This window comes from Aythya ferina (assembly GCF_964211825.1).
Source record: "Aythya ferina genome assembly, chromosome: 3".
NCBI lineage: Eukaryota > Metazoa > Chordata > Aves > Anseriformes > Anatidae > Aythya > Aythya ferina.
This window is the reverse complement of record NC_140298.1, coordinates 16,266,020-16,285,031: the sequence shown is the minus strand read 5'-3', so window position 1 is coordinate 16,285,031 and position 19,012 is coordinate 16,266,020. Positions and strand designations below refer to the sequence as shown.

General features: G+C 41.6%; 1 protein-coding gene across 2 annotated transcripts in view; it reads right to left on the bottom strand.

Moving 5' to 3' along the window:
* Positions 1 to 2,130: 2,130 nt before the first annotated feature.
* LOC311435196 (lutropin-choriogonadotropic hormone receptor) overlaps positions 2,131 to 19,012 on the bottom strand; it is a gene marked incomplete at its 5' end in the record, with an annotated part of 28,779 nt that continues 11,897 nt past the window's right edge. The window contains 10 exons of one of the 2 annotated variants that reach the window (XM_084515923.1): positions 2,131 to 5,506; positions 5,738 to 5,860; positions 7,527 to 7,607; positions 10,011 to 10,196; positions 11,190 to 11,264; positions 12,135 to 12,203; positions 14,452 to 14,529; positions 14,616 to 14,690; positions 15,239 to 15,313; positions 16,508 to 16,582. In XM_084515923.1, the coding sequence (XP_084372049.1) occupies positions 4,252 to 5,506; positions 5,738 to 5,860; positions 7,527 to 7,607; positions 10,011 to 10,196; positions 11,190 to 11,264; positions 12,135 to 12,203; positions 14,452 to 14,529; positions 14,616 to 14,690; positions 15,239 to 15,313; positions 16,508 to 16,582 (2,092 nt within the window). In that variant the 3' untranslated portion in view covers positions 2,131 to 4,251. The remainder of the gene's footprint in view (positions 5,507 to 5,737; positions 5,861 to 7,526; positions 7,608 to 10,010; positions 10,197 to 11,189; positions 11,265 to 12,134; positions 12,204 to 14,451; positions 14,530 to 14,615; positions 14,691 to 15,238; positions 15,314 to 16,507; positions 16,583 to 19,012) is intronic. The other variant, XM_084515924.1, reaches the window with a different exon arrangement.

Here is a 19,012-nt window from a genome sequence, read left to right as displayed (position 1 = left end):
TTGACTGTGTTTGCAATTCAAGAAAGTCATGGAATACCAAATGACTATTTAAAAGTAAATTTCATTTTTTTTTTTTTAAATAAGAGCTGAAGTACGACTTGAAATGTAAAACTACACAATTGCAAGTGATGATACTTATTTTCAAAGACTGAGTTGAGAAAAAAAAAGCTTTATATTTGTGCAAGTGTGATTTTTTTGTGTGTATTGTTTTTTTGGCTTCAGCTTAAAGGCAGACACTTTATATGCAAGTCAGAAAATGGGGGCAGAAGACCCTTCAGCTCAATATACGAGAACTATTATTGTTTATTCTATACCTTCTATGTCTGCTGAGATGCAATGAATAGTGTGATTTAACATCAGAATGTGATTTATTTTCACTGTCAATGTGAAGTCATTTAACTTCAGTTCTGTGCATATCCACTGCCTTCTATGACTACAGACCAGTAGGCTGTGAATGATACAAATTGTGCATAATAATAAAATGTCATCTCGTATACATTTCTTGCAGTGAGTTTTTTGTCTTCCCTAAACGTAACTTTGCTTAGAGAAATGTGTAGAAGTCACGCCTGTGACAATAGCTCACCCTGCATTCCCAGCAGTCTTCAGCATTTTGTTTTTGTTTCTTCCTCTAAAAACAGACATCTAAAAAGTTCTATGTGTTGAGGCCCAGGCCCCAGCCCTTCATAGCTGTAGCTTTCTCCTATCTAGCTCTTGTTCCTTGTAGGGCAACATCGCAAGTTAAAGGGTAAGGCCAGGCTGACTCAGAACAGGATCATCCTGCTACAGAGGCAGGTGCCTCTCACGTCTGGCAACCCGCTCTCCTGGCTGCATCTGCTGAAGGAAGACTGTATGACATGCTTTGGTTCTCCCTACTCCCTGGGAGGCTGCCAAAACCTTGAGAAGGAAAGTAATGGGGAGAGTTGGAGAGAACATGGGAAGAAAACCAACCGTTGTTCATCACGGTGGAAACCTTTGTGCTGATAGCATTGAGATAATTCCTTCAGGAGGTATGTGTTTAACTACCTTTTGAGTTTACTGCATGTTCTTTTGGACTTACCTGCTGATGTCCACTCTCTAAGAAGGAACACTGAACTAAAAGGCCTGAGTGTGGCATTTCTTTTGTCTTTTTATGGATGTTATGGGTGATATGTAAAGAGCTTTGTATCCAGAAATGGTTTCAATGTTCTGGCATATAACTTTTTCCCTGTTCAGCTGACTTATATCATCAGTCCAGCTACACTTCAGACCCATGAATATGCAGGAAATGTAGCTCTTCCCACACGATAGATGCCTGTAGATTTCAGCATTTTTACAGGCTCTGAAGTGTTCATGCTGCAGAAATGCATAGATTATGACCTGTGGTACCAACTTCAACTTGGCAGCACAGGTATCATTAGAATAATCTAACTCTGTCCCCTGGCCACGGGCAGGGACACCTTCCACTAGATCGGGTTACTCAAAGCCCATCCAACCTGGCTTTGAATACTTGCAGGGAGGGGATGTGCCACTGAGCATCCCATTAATTTTCATTCAGCTGCATTTTCTAACCCCGTACATTCTTGATGCGAAGGAACCTTAATATAGAGTCCATCCAGTGTCTTCCTGAGTTATCAAATATATGAACTTTACGGATTAGAGTAGGGTTTTTTCCCAGTGCAGAGCTATGGCCTGTCTGTGTAGGCTGCTTGTACTGCTGCACAAGGGTGTGCTTCCATTTTCCTTCATCCAACCACGTAAGAATTGCTCTTTGTTTCCCGTGTTCTTGAATGAACGTTGGCAAAGACATACAGCTTTGAATGAAATATTTGCAGCTAAGTAAAAATACCAGAAGTTAGGAATTTTTATAGTGGAAAAAAATGTTCCTTGTTAAAATGTAAGCTCAGTTGGCTAATTACTTTAGTCTATGCCTTAAGGAGTAATCAGATCGGAGTGTTTTTGATCTTAATAATTTATCATATTAATGCTTTTGATTGCCACTACTTACAGTTTAGCAAACGCTTTGCAGATAGGATGAAGTGTGTAATACCAGTTATGGCCATTGAAGGTACTTCAGTAAATAGCAGTCTAAAACTTCACACTACAAAGCAGGGAAGTTTACCAAGAGTAATAAGATAGAATAACATGTCACTTGTATGTGAATCTAAATCTTTATTAAAGCGTTGTTTTTACTCGCTTGTTTCAGTGTATTGAAAAATTTTGATGTATATAAGTGAGCTTTCATCCTGCTGAAATGCAATATGACTAAATCAGTTGATGCCCACTCAAGACATTGTTTTACCTTGTCCTATGTTTTTTTTTTTTTTTTTTTTTTTTGGTAAATATTCTGCAGTAGGCCAATTTCTTCATCCGGTACATATAAAGAGGTACCTCACATGGAATTCCTACTGATTGCTGAACCACAGAGAGTTGTAAGTCTCCTTCACTTCTCTATCCTGCTTTATTCCCCATGTGTGTCAACTGCTCCTGAGTATAGCTATGGTTGTGCGCAGACCTGTTGTACTGACTGAAATCATGGTATTAAGCTGAAGGTAAGAGAGGGTCAGAGATGTTATTTCTAATTAACACAATTATAATCTAGCGCTAAACCATTCAATACCACGAAGAATCCCTGTCATTGCTGTGAAGCAAATTTAATTTGCAGTGCTGTGTTGTGGCAACAAGAGGTATGCTTTGGAACACAGATTTTCATCCTGTTGCTGTCACAGACTTGAAAGAAAATGTAAGGGGTTTAAAGTGATCATAACAAACACGTTTTCTTACACATCACAGTCTACGCTTTCAGTGGCCATCAAGAACTGTTGGACTGGGCCTGTTCTGGAGTAAGCACAGACGTTATGGTGCTGCACTTCTCTGCGGACTGCTGGGGAGGTGCATATTGTACCATCTGGGGATCTGCCTTTGGGTATTGCGGGTCTCATCTACAGAATGTGATCTAAGATGCTAAAACTTTGATCACAAGCCCAGATAAAACACATTTACTTTACCTTCTGTGAAACAAACTGCCGTATGTAGGGCTCAAGCTACCAGATTGGTTTTCCGACACTGTAATATGCTCCTCCCATTACAGAAAGTGAATCCAATCTGTCAAGAATAAGTAACCTAAGAAGAGGCTTGAGCAGCAGCCTGTAGCTATTGCATCTCTTTCTGTCCACAGAACTGTGAGCTTTCCTTTTGGAGCCCATAACTAAGCCCCTTTGTAATGCTGCAGTAACAAAGGAACGCTCGATTCTTATTTGAATTAGGAATGCAGCCACAAGTCTGGATCTCCTTAGCATCAGACAGTGCGTGGTGGAAAATGAAAAAACATTTCAATGGAAAAACAGTCGCTGAAAAGTAACTACTCTGCTTTATCAGCTGGGAATGGGATTGGAATGTGAGTGCTGAGGAGTCCCCAGAGTATCCTGAATGCCACTGGCACCAGTGACACTGAAGGGAGGGCAGATGTAAATAATGCACGAGATTGTCCCTGGAGAGAAAACAAGCAGCAGCTATTTGCCTGTGCAGGCAGCAGCTATCCTGCTGCTGAGAGGGGGCCTTCACAGTTTATGAGATTCATATGTGTGTATGTGCGATATCCAAAATACAGTGCTTGGTGTTCTGTAGCTATCGCATCTCTTTCAATTTCCAGATCATGCATGGCTGCATATGGGTTATTTTTTATTTTAAAGTAAATGACTTACAAGCTCTGACTGAGATCTAATGTAATCTGTGAAATTGCTAGTAACAGAGGTTCAGCAGGTCAACTCCTCCTTGGCGACATCTTTACAACGCTGCTTGATGAACGCTGTTCTTTAACTGGGTGTATGTGGCTGTGTAATTGGAAGTTTCTGTTGATGAAATGAAGGGAGGCGTCTAGTTTAGTGCCCTTTCTTTAACCCAACAACTCCAGCATAGCTAATAGGAGTAGAAAAAGAAGGCACAAAAGGTAGCAGACAGGCTTTAAATACCACAGGGAAGCAGATCTGGAAAGAAAGGAGGCAGACTGCAGTCACTGCAGTACACATTAACTTCAAGAGCACCTTGACTACTGGACTCCCCCAGTCGCCCTGAAGCAGCGTTTCACCTAATAATCACCTTCCATACCTATCATTACAGAAGAAAAAAAGGGAAAATACCACTTTGAACCTCTGAACAGCGTTGTTGCATAAGAATTATTGACTTGTGTTTTTATTTATTGTGAGATGTTTAAGATACTGTAAGATAATCCCTGGTCACTGAAATAATTACAGCTGGCACTGTGAGGTGCTGCATCTACTGGCGCTCCGGTTGACTTTTTTTTGTAGGGCGCCGTGTCTTGTACGGCTTCTCTAGTGCTGACAGAAGCAGCAGTGCTTGTGAGGCCTTGCTGGGGCCTGGGGCCGAGCTGCCATTTTTGCAGTTGGAGGCGTAAGCAGAGAAATAGTTCATCCGGTAAAGCTCTGCTCGGCTCTTACAGCAGCCAAGCTTGCTCATCAGCAGAAAGAAGTCCCTTTGAAATGCTTTGGTGAAAATTGCGTACAGAAACGGGTTTGCGCAGGAGTTGACCGGGTAAAATAAAACCAACAAGATCTTGGAGTTTGTCACTGTGATGAGAGGCACCTTAAAGGCAGCGGAGATGGCAAAGAAGGAAATAGGGGCCATGCAGGTGAAATCCGTGAAGATGAGTATGGCCATCCTCTTGGCAACTTTGGTATCTTTATTGGCAGCTACCAGCTCTGGGTTCTGGACAGCTACGTATATCTTGATGTAACAGGCACAAATGACAATGAAGGCTACAACATTGAGCACCAAGATGAGCAGTATGTAGGCTTGGGAAAGACCCGTTTCAATATCCATGGGCAAACAAATGCTGACCTTCATGTAGCTGCTGACCCCCAGCAGCGGCAGCACCGCGATCAGGATGGAGAATACCCAGCCACCGAGCATGATCGGCACGGCGTGCCGCAGCCGCAGCTTGCGGTCCAGCTGCATAGCATAGGTGATTGTGTGCCACCTCTCGATGGTGATCACCGTCAGCGTGTACACGGACAGCTCGCTCGCAAAGACGGTGAAGAAGCCGGCAGTGCTGCAGCCGCTGCCCGTTTGCCAGTCTATGGCGTGGTTGTAGTACTGGCCGCTCGTCTGGGCATCGACCGAAGCGATGAGCAGCAGGTAGAGTCCCATGCAAAAGTCAGCAAAGGAGAGGTTGCACATGAGGAAGCGGGGAACTGTGAGCTTGTAATGGCTGGTTATGAGGACGAGGAGCACAGTGAAATTGCCAGCGATGGCGAGGATGTTTATGAACCAGATCAGCACCCTGAGGAAGCTGTATCCCAGGATGTCTTCACAGGGATTGAATGCGTCTGGTTCTGGGGTGCATGTCAGTATCTTAGGCTGACAAAAGTCATACTCGAACTCGAAGCCGGTCATTTCACTATCATCAAACATGTCTGAGTAGCTGTAAGGAAAAGTTTCTTCATCTGCTGCAAGTGCATACATGTTCTTTTCTGCTGACCACAGCGATGTGTTGTAAGAGTCATCTCTGTAGCTATTAAAATAACAACCCCCCCAAACAGAAATGAACTATTTGTTGCACGTTGCTTGCACTCTTTTATAAAAATACAACAAATTAGTTGTTTTAAAACACTTCCTAGACTTGTTTCTACAGGATGTTTACATACAATGAAGCCCTGTAAGGATGCCTTTTGTTTAGGTACAAACTTAGAGAGCCACAGAAGTCATGGTTACATCCATTCGAATGATTTCTCATACAACTTACCAATCTGTAAGTATTTTATCTTCATTGCCCTGCAATTGAGCCATCTTTCTCGTGATGCCAGTAGAGTGCAGTTCAAATGATAGAAGCACTGGTATTGATGGACTATAGGCTTGATGCATATAGCTTTGTCAGGTAGTTAACAAAAACAAAAAACAACAAACTAAAATACCTAAGGATATTAGTTCTGCTTGTTTGCCTCAGGAAATGTACTTATTCAACAAAGTCCTGAGGCTATGTACGGCTTGGGAATTGCTGAGGAATTTGATCACAGTATTATAAAGTGAGGATTAGCAGCTGTGCATGGTTAACAAGATAGAGTGGTATGTCAATAGCTAGAAATATATGAAGTCTAGGCTGGAAAAATGCCTAACTATAAATATCTTCAGGTGTTTAAAATAGTTCTCTAATTGCTAGGTCATCGATAGTGTGGGGATAAGCCTATGAAAGAAAGTACGTTTTAAAAGTAAGCACTGTTCCTTCTGATGCCTATCTAGAACAGTTGTTGATTTCGCTACTACCCAGTCATCCCAACCATGAGTGTTCGGTGGGCAAATGCTCAGTCTGCAATGTGAGACCTGGAAATCATCTCTATGGAGAACAACTCTGTAAAATTTATAGGTTTGGGACAGCTTAGATTCAAGATTAAACTTCTGAATCTCCTGAAGCCTGTAAGTTAAACTATATTTCTGGAGCAGGGTCTTAACTGACAAGTGAAGCTGGGCTACTTTTCAAATATTCATGTTTGGTAAATAGGTTTCCAATCTTGTTATAGTACGTCTTCTTTCCTTAGATGAAAAACTGCTTTTACTTGCCTGGTTTAAACTGGAAGAGTGGGAAATATGTTTGACTTTACTTACCAATTAAAATTAATTGTGATTCTCTGGGAGGCCACGTAAATGTGCTGCAGCTGTGGCTTTACAAAGGACTGAATAAAACCCAACAGCAAGTGTAGGAAGACTCAATAATCAGCAAATGAGATACTGTCTAAGGAAACCTCTATCTGCAAGGATCAATCACATTTCAGCTGTACTGGATGTGTTGGCATTTTGTTTTTCAAGACTTTGTAATGATCTGATCCCACATTAGGGCTAAAGAGAAGTCCCAAGGTCTCCCATTTAGCAGGAGAGGGATGGATAGTTCCATAGTCCTTAAACTTGTCCATGAATTAACTATTTTTAGTGCTTGTGACACACAACACAGCCAACACAACAGTTTTGATGTTTGCCTTTCTCCCTGTCCCATTGGATGCTGGTCATACAGAACTATGATGATGTGGAAAGACACATGTAGAAGACAGTAATAAATTGCATGGGCTTAACCAAACTTCTAACTCAGGGACTCTGTACCATGAAAATCTATGGCCCAAATGATGATGTACAATCTTGTAATTATTCTATAGGTAGGCAAGAAGTATTAACACTGGCAGCTCTTCTTCTGATCAAACAGAACCCTACAATTATCTCTGGGCCTCAAAAGTCTCCAAGTAGGCCCTTAACTTTGTTAAATATTTAATCAGTGTTTCAAGAGCCTTTCAGGAATTTAGAAGAGAAGCTGGGGTGAGTAAAGCCCATGAAATTATGTGTTGTTTTATTTTTTTACCCTTTTGAACATCACAATCACAAATTTTGGTTTAGTGGTAGTAGAATTACTAGAATTACTACTGTGCAACTGAATTGGGTGACTGAATTGGAAAGAAAAAAACATGCTGTTCTAGAAAAAGCACATGAATAGCAGGAGGGGAGGGTCCGAATTTGCTACTTCCAGCTTCTGTATGCAGAGCGGTACTTACAATATCTCCCTAGTTGGTTTCCTCATTGTGCTTTCACACTGTTTGGAGAAGTTGTCAAAAATGGAAAGCAAGGAATTTTGTCTGAAACAAGAATGGAAAAGAAAGTTTGAGTTTCAGTCTGGATTTTGGCCAAATTCTCATCTTCCTTGCAACGGATCTTCATAGACATGTAAGGTAAACTGGAATTGGGCTCACACAGTGGAGGCATTCATGCAGACCTCTGAAAGCAGGGAGGGGAAGGTCTAAAATGTTGTGACAGTGGGCAATACCTCATGGGGGATATAGGGATGGTCTTTCAGCTTGTTTATTGTTTATGATTTACTCATTGTAGTGAAATAACACGAGCTGTAAGTAAAATAAATGTTTTGCCTTATGATATACTGTATGGGACGCTTTCTCCACCAGTACGAACAGTAGCAGTTAGGCTGCTTCTGGAGAAGTGTATCTATTAACAAATACCGGGAGGCTTACCTGGAAAAGAACAAATTAAAAGGCCACATGGAAAAATCTCTGGTTTTGAGGCTTTTAAAGTTATGGGCCAGATACTCTACTGTGTAGCCTTAAGAGAATCAGGCATGTGGAAACTTACAGAAAGTGTTACGTATGACAAAAGAAATAAGGCTTTAAGATACTAGTCTTAGTCCGAATGTGATGCTTAGAAGTTGCTTTTCTTGTAATTTTTTGAAGACGTGTCATAGCCAGTTGAGTTTTCCCCCATTCAGCCCAGAGATCTCAAGAATATTTGGTGTGAGAATTTCATTTGCCTAACGTTTGTGATTTAAGTGGACCTGTTTGCGAGGTCAGATATACTTAAGACCTTGTCACCACGTCTCTCTGCTAACACAGTGCAGTCCACAGGTGGTAAAGAATGGGATATGAAGGAATGGGCAGGGGTAGTAAAAATATATGAGACAGGGTGACTGCACATAGAATTCAGGGCAGGGTAGGGGGTTAGAAGGAGACAGAAACAGGCTGCATTGCATGGTCATAAGAATATGTAACCACAAGAAGAGTCTTCCCTGGTTAAACTGGAAGGTCTCAGTCTCTGTAGTCTCCTGCTGTCATCAGTAAATGCCAAGGAAAACAGAGATGTGCCTCTCGTTCCTTTATAGCTGCAGACCACATAGAAAATAATAGCCTGCTGCTTGTATGAGTTTTTCCAGAGGTCAGGGCTGTGCAGATATGTAACACATCAGCAGTCACCTGAACACTTTTGATGCCAGGTAGGAGCACAGTCTAGTTCCCTGACTTGCAGGTTTGATTTTTCAAAGTTGACTTAAGAAAACAGTCACTGAATATAAGAAAGTGACTTCCTAGAGCACCTCTATTTTTACAGAGCATGATGATATGTTACAAGGCCAAGCATCTGAAAATTAATAAACATGAGAAACGCAGTTATCTTTGCAACTTTACTTTGGTCTCTTTTCGCATATGTGCAATGGTAATTTTAAAGTCAGAATGAATAAAACATTTTTTTGTCCCAGAGTTGCCTCTGCGTACAACATGCTGAGAGACTTGCACTGGGACTGAATCAGCATTTGGTAGCGATGGAAACACTTGACTATAGGATCTTTGCCTTATTCTTGTAGAAGCAGAAATCACTTGTTGAAATGAAAAGAAAGCATAACATTACCCCTAATTTTACCCTGAAGATTTTTATTCTATTCCTATCCTTGCAACGCAGCCCTGATCTGACCACATGCAGGTCACACTAATCACCTCACACCTCACGACTTGCTGCTTGGTACACATCTTTACTGCAGACTTCATGTGAGATAGGTGAGAAGTGTGGAATGCTCATAGCTCATAACTAAACTAATTTGGAGTTGCTTTGGCTGACTACAGCCAGCTGAGAGTTGATTTCTTTGGAGCAAAAATGCTGAAAATTTAACTCCAGTTGTCTCAAATTGACTGTGCCAAATTAGTGGATGGGAAATGCTCTCTGTGCCACAGTTTCCAGCTGTGAAGTAGGGAGAACAATGCTGTCTACTGTCATCTGAAAGGGCTGGTACTAAGCTGCGTGTAACTTCTTTCTGCAGGCTTGTGTCAGGTCCTTATTTCAGTGAGAAAGTGAAAGCCTGTCTTTTCTACAAGATCATTACAGTACCTGCATTAAATAAACTGCTTAGCTAAAGACTGCATTTTTTTTTTTTTTTTTTTTTTTTTAAGGTTGAAGTGCTCTTGATGGTAGTGTATCTTCCAACTGGCTTTTTTTTTAACTGAGATATCAAGAAAAATACAAGCTTTCAGCAGACTTAGAATAATGTCCCTGCTGGCAGATCATGGATGAGACATATTTCTCCAATAACAGGAGCAGAAATAGCTCTCCTGGATTTAGGGGTATGTTTGGAGTGAGGCCTTGCTACAGTCCACAGCTTCCTTGCCACTGGAGCAAGGATAATCCAACCCCGCCAGCTAAACAAAGCAGGACTGCCATCTTGGAGTTTCTGAAGTCCTGCAGAACAGTGTGCTATTTGGACTTACTTCTCTGTCCTCAAGTTTCGAAAAGCACAGCAGTGGCTGGGATACGTTAGAACAGCTTCCAGAAGACTGCTGAACTTATCCAGAGTTGGCAGCCTCTTCAATGAATATGATGATGTTGCATTTAGGATCTGAATGGCCTCGAGCCCGTAACTAGGCAGGGACTCCAATGCCGTTGAAGAAATATCCCTACAAAACAGAGAGCACTCTTGTTTCTTTTCATACAGATAAAAGCAGCGCTGAAGTGTGAAGAGAAGATAGCAGTGACTCAGTTTTTTTCATGAAGGCCTACATCTACAAAGCCACCCAATGTCCATCTCAGAGATGTAGGGTGTGATACTGCAACCCAGCAGTCCCAGACAGGCAAGGGGCTGGCTTTATCCTGGTGGAAATCAAAACCTACCATGTTGGGCCTTGTTCTAGATATTTTAATTACATGGTTAATAACTGAAACAAACAAAAGAGTCTTCCATTCTTGCAAATACAAACTTCAGTAGTTTGGCTTAGAGTAACTTCAGAGGGGCTGCTTGCTTGCATGAGGAAAGGCCAGTTATATGACCGAATATTGTCAGAGTTAGGCCATTAAACAGGGAAAAAAAAATCTACAATTGTGAGAGTGATGCTAGTAATGCTCTGCACTGCAAAGCACCAATGAAAGGAATGCAATGGCATATGTGGCACAGAGAGCTATTTACAGAGCCGCCCGTTGGGTTTTATTGCATGTTGCTTCAGCCAGTGCAGCCCTCAAGTATGTACTTGACTAACAAAGCATGAGAAGGATAATATGTTTTATTCTGCATTGGCTTATACCATGTGATCAACTCATTCACTTTTATAACCAAATTCTAAAATAATATGTTGTAAAAACATACGCATCCTGCCAAAATACAAGTTACTTAGTCATGTCAGGATAGACACAGAGAGAGAGTATCAGTAGGATCTGACACAAATATAACTAAAGCCACACAAATCTCTATGGGGCAGAGGCCAAGGCTAAAGCTGTCTGATAAGTGTTTGTTGTGGTGCTGCCTGAGTCTTCTGCCCTGCAATTTCATGGCATCTTATCGATATGTTTCCATTTTACACACAGAGGGTATCTGATCAAGCATGTAGTCCGCTTAGCAAAGTGCAGTTAATGGGGGATGTCTACACAACTAGATAAAGGAGGGGTTTGATGCTTACAGGACATCTGGCCCCGTGGCCCCTCGCAGGGCATCATTGTGTATCCGCTTGAGGTTTCTGTTGTCCTTCAGAATGCTGTGGAATGAAACATCGAGTCTTTACATCTGCATTTTGAAATAACTTCTCTTTCCATTACTTCTTCTCATCCATTTGCTCTCAATCCTTCCTTCTGTCACAGTGGTGATTGTGCAACGCCTGGTCTGAGAGCATTCATATTTCTCTAACCTTTCCTCCACTGATACCATCAGACTGTTAGCATCTACACCTAATTCTGATCATTTCCAATTTCTTCTGACTTAAACCAGGAACAGCCATTCTGGTTCCTTCACTGCAGCAGCAGTGTACAAAAATACAACAAAAATTTTGCCAAAACCATGGGGCTAGTCCCAGGGTGTGTGCAATTGATTTTAAAACTGCTGACATTTCCAGGTGTAAGATGAAGTTTCCTGAATCTGGTCTACAGGTTCAAGCTTTCCACTGCTGCTGCTAAATTTAGGAATTTATTAAATTTTACTTAAAAAAGAAGAGCTTTTCTCATAAAAACTGCAGCTTTCTAAGGGATAGCAAAACAGCAAATGCCGCAGGATTGACAACTAGGTCTCAGTGACACTGATGCCGCAGGATTGACAACTAGGTCTCAGTGACACTGATATATTGACTTTTCTAATGGGTATCATGAAATTTAAGATGGGCAGTTAAGATGAATGAAGAGCTTGTGACTGCATTTGAGCTATTTTCTAATAATGTACTAATCTACTATTATCTACAATAGTAAGGTCTAGCTGAACTTCTAAGGTTCAGCTAGGCAAAGTGTTAGACAATCTTGTCTAGGCCCTGCTTTTACTATGAAAGGTTGGACAAGATGATCTCCGAGGTCCCTTCCAACTTGGGTTCTTGTACAATTCTGTGGCTCTTTTAATTACCAAGGAGGGGAAGCATACTCACAGTTGATTCAGCTTGGTTCCATTGAAGGCATGACTGTGGATATCCTCAAATCCATTTTTATACAGTTTGCTGAAGATTAAGAAAAATGTATAAGGAAAAATATTTGGGAAAAGATGAGATTATGTTATTGTACTACAGATTTCAAAACTTAACACTGTATTCATTTTAAGGATTAGAGGGTCTGGCTTATAAAGAATATAGCTAACTATGGGATGACTGCCATTAGCTCTGAAATTAGCATAAAATTGAAGCTTAAATGCTTTCCTGTTTACGTCTTTAAGAGCAAGGAGCTTGGTGCCCACCTTGAAGTGAGGCCCAGAATCCAGACAGCATTCCAGGTGAACCCTTGGCACCAAGACAACAACCTACAGGCAGAAGACCTGGATTTTGTGGTTTAAGTAGGTAAAGCTGCAAAGCTGCAAGAGTCAGAGAAGTGTCAGATAGAAAGCTCGTGTAAATCCCAGAAGGTATTGCTGGATTGTGGATCCCCTATGGGCAGACCAATCTCCCAGCAGCCCAAGTGAGAGCTTTGCAGTGAAGCAGGGGTGAGTGATGCATCATCCAGCAGTCAGCGAGTTACTCAAAGTAGTGCTGCCAGACCTGAACAGTGCTGTGGAAACCTCACCATTCCCTGCACTGCACAGGGATGCTTGCTGCCAGCCCTGAGTTTTTGATTCCCACTCTGGAGCCAGGTACCAAATGGCTGGACCCTGCTGTACCTAAGACCTGGCTACTTTCCTTCATTAGGAGATCTAACCTGTGGGTTTGTTTTCACAGAGAAAAAGCCATTTCTGATATTAAGTATTTTTCAGTATCCTTTGTATATAATAATTTGTATTTTTTTTTCTTTAATATCAAGTCCTAATACAAAATGCGGTGCTATTTATAGAGGATCCTTTATCTCTACAAAAGTTTTCTTGTTCTTTTTCCACTTGTTGCTGGGAGAGCAGAAACTAGGGGTATGAACCTACTCCCAAGAATAGCTGGCTACATTTGATGTGAGGAGTCTGTCTTGACATGGTGCTGAAATTAGTGATTTCCTTAAAAAACACAACCATGTTGTAGTATTGATTCCCTGTCCTCATGAAACACTAACAGTTGGAAAGCCTACATTAGCTATTTGTAATGCAAAGTATTACTGCAGGCTAAATTTACACACTCACAGTTAACTTGTGCTTCACTAGGCCATGCTGCAACAATTGGAATTATTTCAGCTAATTGTAGTTAATTACAAGGGGTGGAGGTAAAGTGTAGCTCTACAATTAGAAAGCTGCTGATAAGGTAATTCTTTTCTTCTATCACAAAAGAGTAAGAAAAAAATGACTGTTAGCTCTTTCCTGGCTGTGAGTTAGACACTCTTCCATTTAATACAGTTCAGACTTGCAGTAAAAAAAAAAAAAAGAAGCATCTTTCTCCATCTCTAGCACATTTGTTTTCTTGTACCATTAACAGAATCATCATTTTGCTGGAGTTATTTTGTGAACTTGCTAACAGGAAAACAGCCCATAAGATAAAATGATGCCCTCAACTGAGCCATTGCTCATCTTTAACATCAGGTAGTAGTTGTCTTTGGTCACATTTAGGCTTAGTTCTTCTAACATTTTCTGAAGGTACTGGTCAATACATCATGTTTGTGTTTAAATTACTGTTGTGCTGGCACATCAGCCTGATGAAGGGCTTAAGCCAGCCAGCTGCAGTACTTGCTTATGCAAGCTCCAGCTCATTTCCAGCAACAAACATCCATGGAGAATTGTGCAGGTGTTTTGGCACACACACTTGTGTCAAGACAAGGCTCCACATTTGGATGTATGCTGCGTTTTTAACATCACTCTGGTCGGTCTGCAAAGGTTGGTGTTATTTGCTTCCAGACTGGTCTTTGTGCTAAAAGATGAAGGAGGCAGCCTGCTGCTGCCCTCTATTGCTTTGCTGGTCCTTCCTCAGCCCTGAATTTCAGCCACATCCTGCTGAGAAGTACAGTTTGTGATTTGGGCTATTTCTGCCTTTCTTCATGGAAGTTTTTGTGAGGATAGAGGTGCTGCAAAATCCCTACAAGGCTCCTGCTGTGCTGGCAGATGATTTTCTCCTTGGTTTTCAGTGGCTTTTTGCCTTCCTTGTATGGAGCATCTCAACATTAAACTCACCTGTCTTGCAGGACAACTGTAGCAATGAATCCAGTTTGCTAAAAGGAAAGTCTTGGTGTGAAGACAATACAGACATATGGGGCTTAATTTCAAGATTCTTATAAAGTGGAGTTACTCTCCTCAAACAGCTGTATTATCGTCACAGAAGGAACTGGATCTAACATTGTTTTACTCACAGTGTCAGTGATTCATTGTTCATCCCCTGGAAAGCATTTTGTGGTATGGTTGTCATACGCAAGTTATCACAGAGCTCCCTTTGGGAGGAAAAAAAGTTATTTGTCAGTGATACAAGAACAAGATGGAAAGACTCACAGCTGGGCTAGGGTGGGTCTTCACTTACAAGATAAAATGAGCTTCTGATGAGAAGATCTGTGTCAGATCTGGAAATTCTCTTATTCCAGTGTTACAAATGCTCCTGGAGAAAAGCATGATTTACAGGGGAGAAGGTTACCAGGCTAGAATGCAAGGACAAGCCAATGCTGCAGGTATGAGCTTAACAATGCATTAAAATATGAGTGGCAAATATCGTAATTTTTAATTAGGCTCCAACTGTGTTTGTAAGATCTGTAAAAACTGTGTGTAGCATGCTCAGGCAGTATTCTGGAGAAGCAGCATATGTCCTCTTGACTCCTTAAGTGCAAGGAAGAGATTGTAGTTATCCCTTTTGTGTGGTATCTTGTCTAAATGAAAACTTTAGAAATAAACACTTAGCAGAACTAATTGGCAGACTTTACTGTTTTGTCCATTACTGCTCTACCTTGGGTTAATTTATCTTCTTGCTTATTAAAAGACCTCACTATTAGTTAAGTGCACATTAAAGCTGTTGTGTATGATGCATGAACTTGTAGTGTATCATAACGCATGAAAAACTTATTTTTTTTCCTTAAAGTCTTTTCTGTGATTTGTCCATTCCTTCATGGAAAAAAAGAACGCAAACAGAAAAGTAACAGAATGCTTTCTTACAAATATTTTAGCCTTGGAAGGTTTCTGAATGCTCCGTCCTCAATGTGCAGCAGATTTTTTGTGTTCAGAATTAATCTGTAATGAGGGAAATATATGTCAGTGTTGTATTGTTACACACCTGGAGGGACTTGAATTTCACTAGCAATTGGCCTTGTCAGAATCTGACATGTGCAGACTTTGACAGAAGACTCTCATGCTGCAAACAGACTTTCTAGAAATATGCTACAAGTGCGTTTTGAAGCAGTATTGATAACAAAATCAGGTTATAACTGTTAGGTAACCAAAAAAAGATGTCTCCTTCAGGATTCAAACATTGTCTTGTTAGTCTCCTGTAGCTCTTTAAAGGTCTAACTTAACTTTCTTGTTTTGGCAGACAGGTAAATGACAAGCTATCCATACCTGGTAGGTGAATACATTAGGTCAGATCTTTAATTTCTTACCTATACCCACCATTGATTCCAATGGAAATTAGACACAGTAAGAGGTGGACAAACCTGTGTCTGTTGCTCATGTGAGCAAGCAATTTGCTTCAATGGAATTCACATATAAGAAAAAAAAATAATTGTCCTCACTCAGTTGCACCATTTTTAAGCCACTCACTGATCATGCTGTGGGAAAAACACTGTAATGAGATACTGAATCAAATGTATAGTTTCCAATAGTTTCACTAAATATTTAGTGAAACAATATTAGTTAAATTAGTTAATATTAGTTTCACTAAATATTTTGGAGCATATTCCTAGCCCTTGCTTTAACTCACACGCTCTCTCAGATGGCTCTGCTAGGCACATCAAGCTTAAAATCAGTACATGTTCTGTTTGAGTAATATTTCTGAGCTCAAAAGAAGAGCTGCATACTAAGCAGACATATTTAAATACTGTAGGGCTTTGAAAACTGCATCTTCAAAAAGAAAATGTTTTTCTCTTCTGTTGTTATCTTGAATGATTTCTCCACTTAGAAAGCTTGATACTGCTGGTAGAAGTAGACACAGCGCTCCCATCCTGTCATTGCACTCACTGAAGGCAACAGGACTTCACATACACGGATCAATTTGCACGATCTAGATCTCCAAGGCTAGACCTTACAGACTGTTCATTATTTTATATGGTACTTTGGAGAGAAACATTTGTCATCATAGACCTCATCCAACACCAGCTGAAGTAACATAGGAAGATTTGGTCCAGGGATACTTTTCTGTAGACTGTTTACTCCTTGATGATAATAAACCACAACATGGCTGCCTTTTTTTTTTTTTTTTTAGAGACTTACATTTCAGACAGAGCAGGAAGGCTGTCAAATGCGCTTGCTTCTATTCTCTCTAGGGAGTCGCTCTGAGAGATTTCGCTGTAATGAAAAAGGCAGACACAAAGCAATACATTAACAGAAGAGATACCAGAAATCAAGTTTCCACTTTATATTTGCTTCTTTTATATATGGTTTCCCCCCACCCCATGCCCCAATTCTTGTTTTGCAGCAGTGGCCATGCCTCACCTCCAAAATCCTAGGCAGTAGGGACTGAGAGAGAGAGGCATTATTCTGTCTTGGCAAAAGGTTATGCCAACCATTTGGAATAAGAACATACAGGGCAGCCAATCTTCATTTTCTCAGCAAATTGTAGGTAAGGTAGTGACTGAGGGCTGAACTAATACAAACAAAGTAGTCAGCCCAAGCCTCTAAGCCTTTTGCTCCTACCATTGGTTCCACTTAGTGAATTTATTTGTGTAGACAAAGATGTAGATAACGTTCACAGAGCCTCATAGACTGCTGTTAAATCAGGGTCATGGTCATCTAATTCACAGATGTAGAGACACACAAATACATGAATATGCATTCAGTGAACTTTACAAATAATTTTTGGATTTAAGTATCATTTTCATTACATACATAGAAATTGAATGCAAGTAGCTTTTTTTCCATCATTACACAGATCAACATGACTGTTTTTGTAGGCATTATACAATTTTGACATAACTACATGTGTGGAACAGGGGCATTGTTAAGAACAACCGATGTTGGATACAGGGAAAATAAATCCACTTCTTTGATGCTTACTAAATCCTGCTAGATTAAGATTCATCTATATTATATATAAATAAATATAAATTATTGTGTATATATACTATATAGAATATATTGTATGTGTAATATCATAGAAAAATTAAGGTTGGAAAAGACCTCCAAGATCATCTGGTCCAACCAACCCCCTACCACCAATGTCACCCACTAAACCATGTCCCTAAGCACCACATCCAACCAACCTTTCCTTGAACACCCCCAGGGACGGTGACTCCATCACTTCCCTGGGCAACCTGTCCCAACGCCTGACTGCTCTTCTAAGAAGGAATGTGTCCTAATTGTTATAACTGTTGAAGAGTAGTGCTCTTTGTCCAATTCTTTGTTTTAATTGTTGAAGAGTAGGGGCATGATGTTTCCATTTTTCCACTCAGCACGGAATGGCCTGACTGCCAGAACTTTTCAGCTATGATGGAGAGAGGCTTGGCAATTCCATCAACCAGTTCCCTCAGGACCCTAGGATTCATGTCATCAGGTCCCGCAGACGTGTACCTGTTTAGATTCATCAGGTGGTCTCGAATGTGCTCTTCACTTACAGTGGGTGCTACTTGGATCCTCCAGCCTCCATCTATGGGTTCAGGTAAATGAAAAACTTGGGAAGCCCTTCTAGCAGTGCAGACAGAGGCAAAGAAGTTGCTGAGTATCTCAGCCTTCTCCATGTCTATTGTTCCCAATTACTCAGATATAGATACTCATTCTTAATAAGAAATTATCCACCTATAATCGCGTACCCACTACTATTTTCACCCCTCGGTCTATTTTAACAAATGTTAAAGGTGCATGGTGGCCCTTGGGGACTCCTCCTGTCACCCCAACGCAGCAGCCCGAAGGGAGCTGGGTCCTATCTTGTGCTCTTCCTCGAGGCTCTGTGCAGAAGGGCTGCCACCTCTCACACAAGGGCTGGTGGATGGGAAAGAAGCAATCGCACAACCCCCGAGAATCAGCAAGAGTTCTTTATTGCCGGGTGTTTGGTGGCTCCAAGCTAATGCTTGGGATGGAGCCTGAGTGACGATGAGTAGGGAGCTCGCCGCGCCCTGCTGAGAAGCTGTTGGTGTTCTCTGATGGCACAGAGCAAAGATGTGCTGGGGTAGTCCCAGGTCTGATGTGGCCGAGGTGGATCCACTTCCATGGGCTCCTCCACCTCTTCTTGTGGACCCGGCTCCATGGTGTTAGGCAGGAGGACAAGCCAGTCCTTGCCTGGGACTGCCCACACGGGGTGCCTTCCAGCAGGAATATTTACAGGCCAGGGTGCTGAACCAGGGGGTCGCCCAGCCAGTGAAGCTGTCTGAGGAAGCACTGAGAAGGATGGCAGCTAATGAGAGGAAGATGTGTCATGGGCAGAAGGACAGCACCTCCGGCACAAAGGACACCAGTGCCTGGGGGATGTCTGGTGCCTGGCCCACAGACACATATCAGTGATATCATTGGCACAACAGTGATGCGGGGAACAGGCTGGCCCCTCAAACATTCAGCAGCAGGGGGCCTGGGCCTAACCAGTAGTGCAGTGGTGGCGTGGAGCATGAGGCAGACAGCCGTGGGGAGCAGAGGCATGCCTATCGGCCAGAATGCAGCGTGGGACCCAGCCATGGCCGTAAAACAGATGGCAGCATTGAATCCATGCCTATAAATGAACTGGAGAATGGCATGGGACCTAAACGTGGAACTGGGCGACCCCCTGGTTCAGCACCCTGGCCTGTAAAT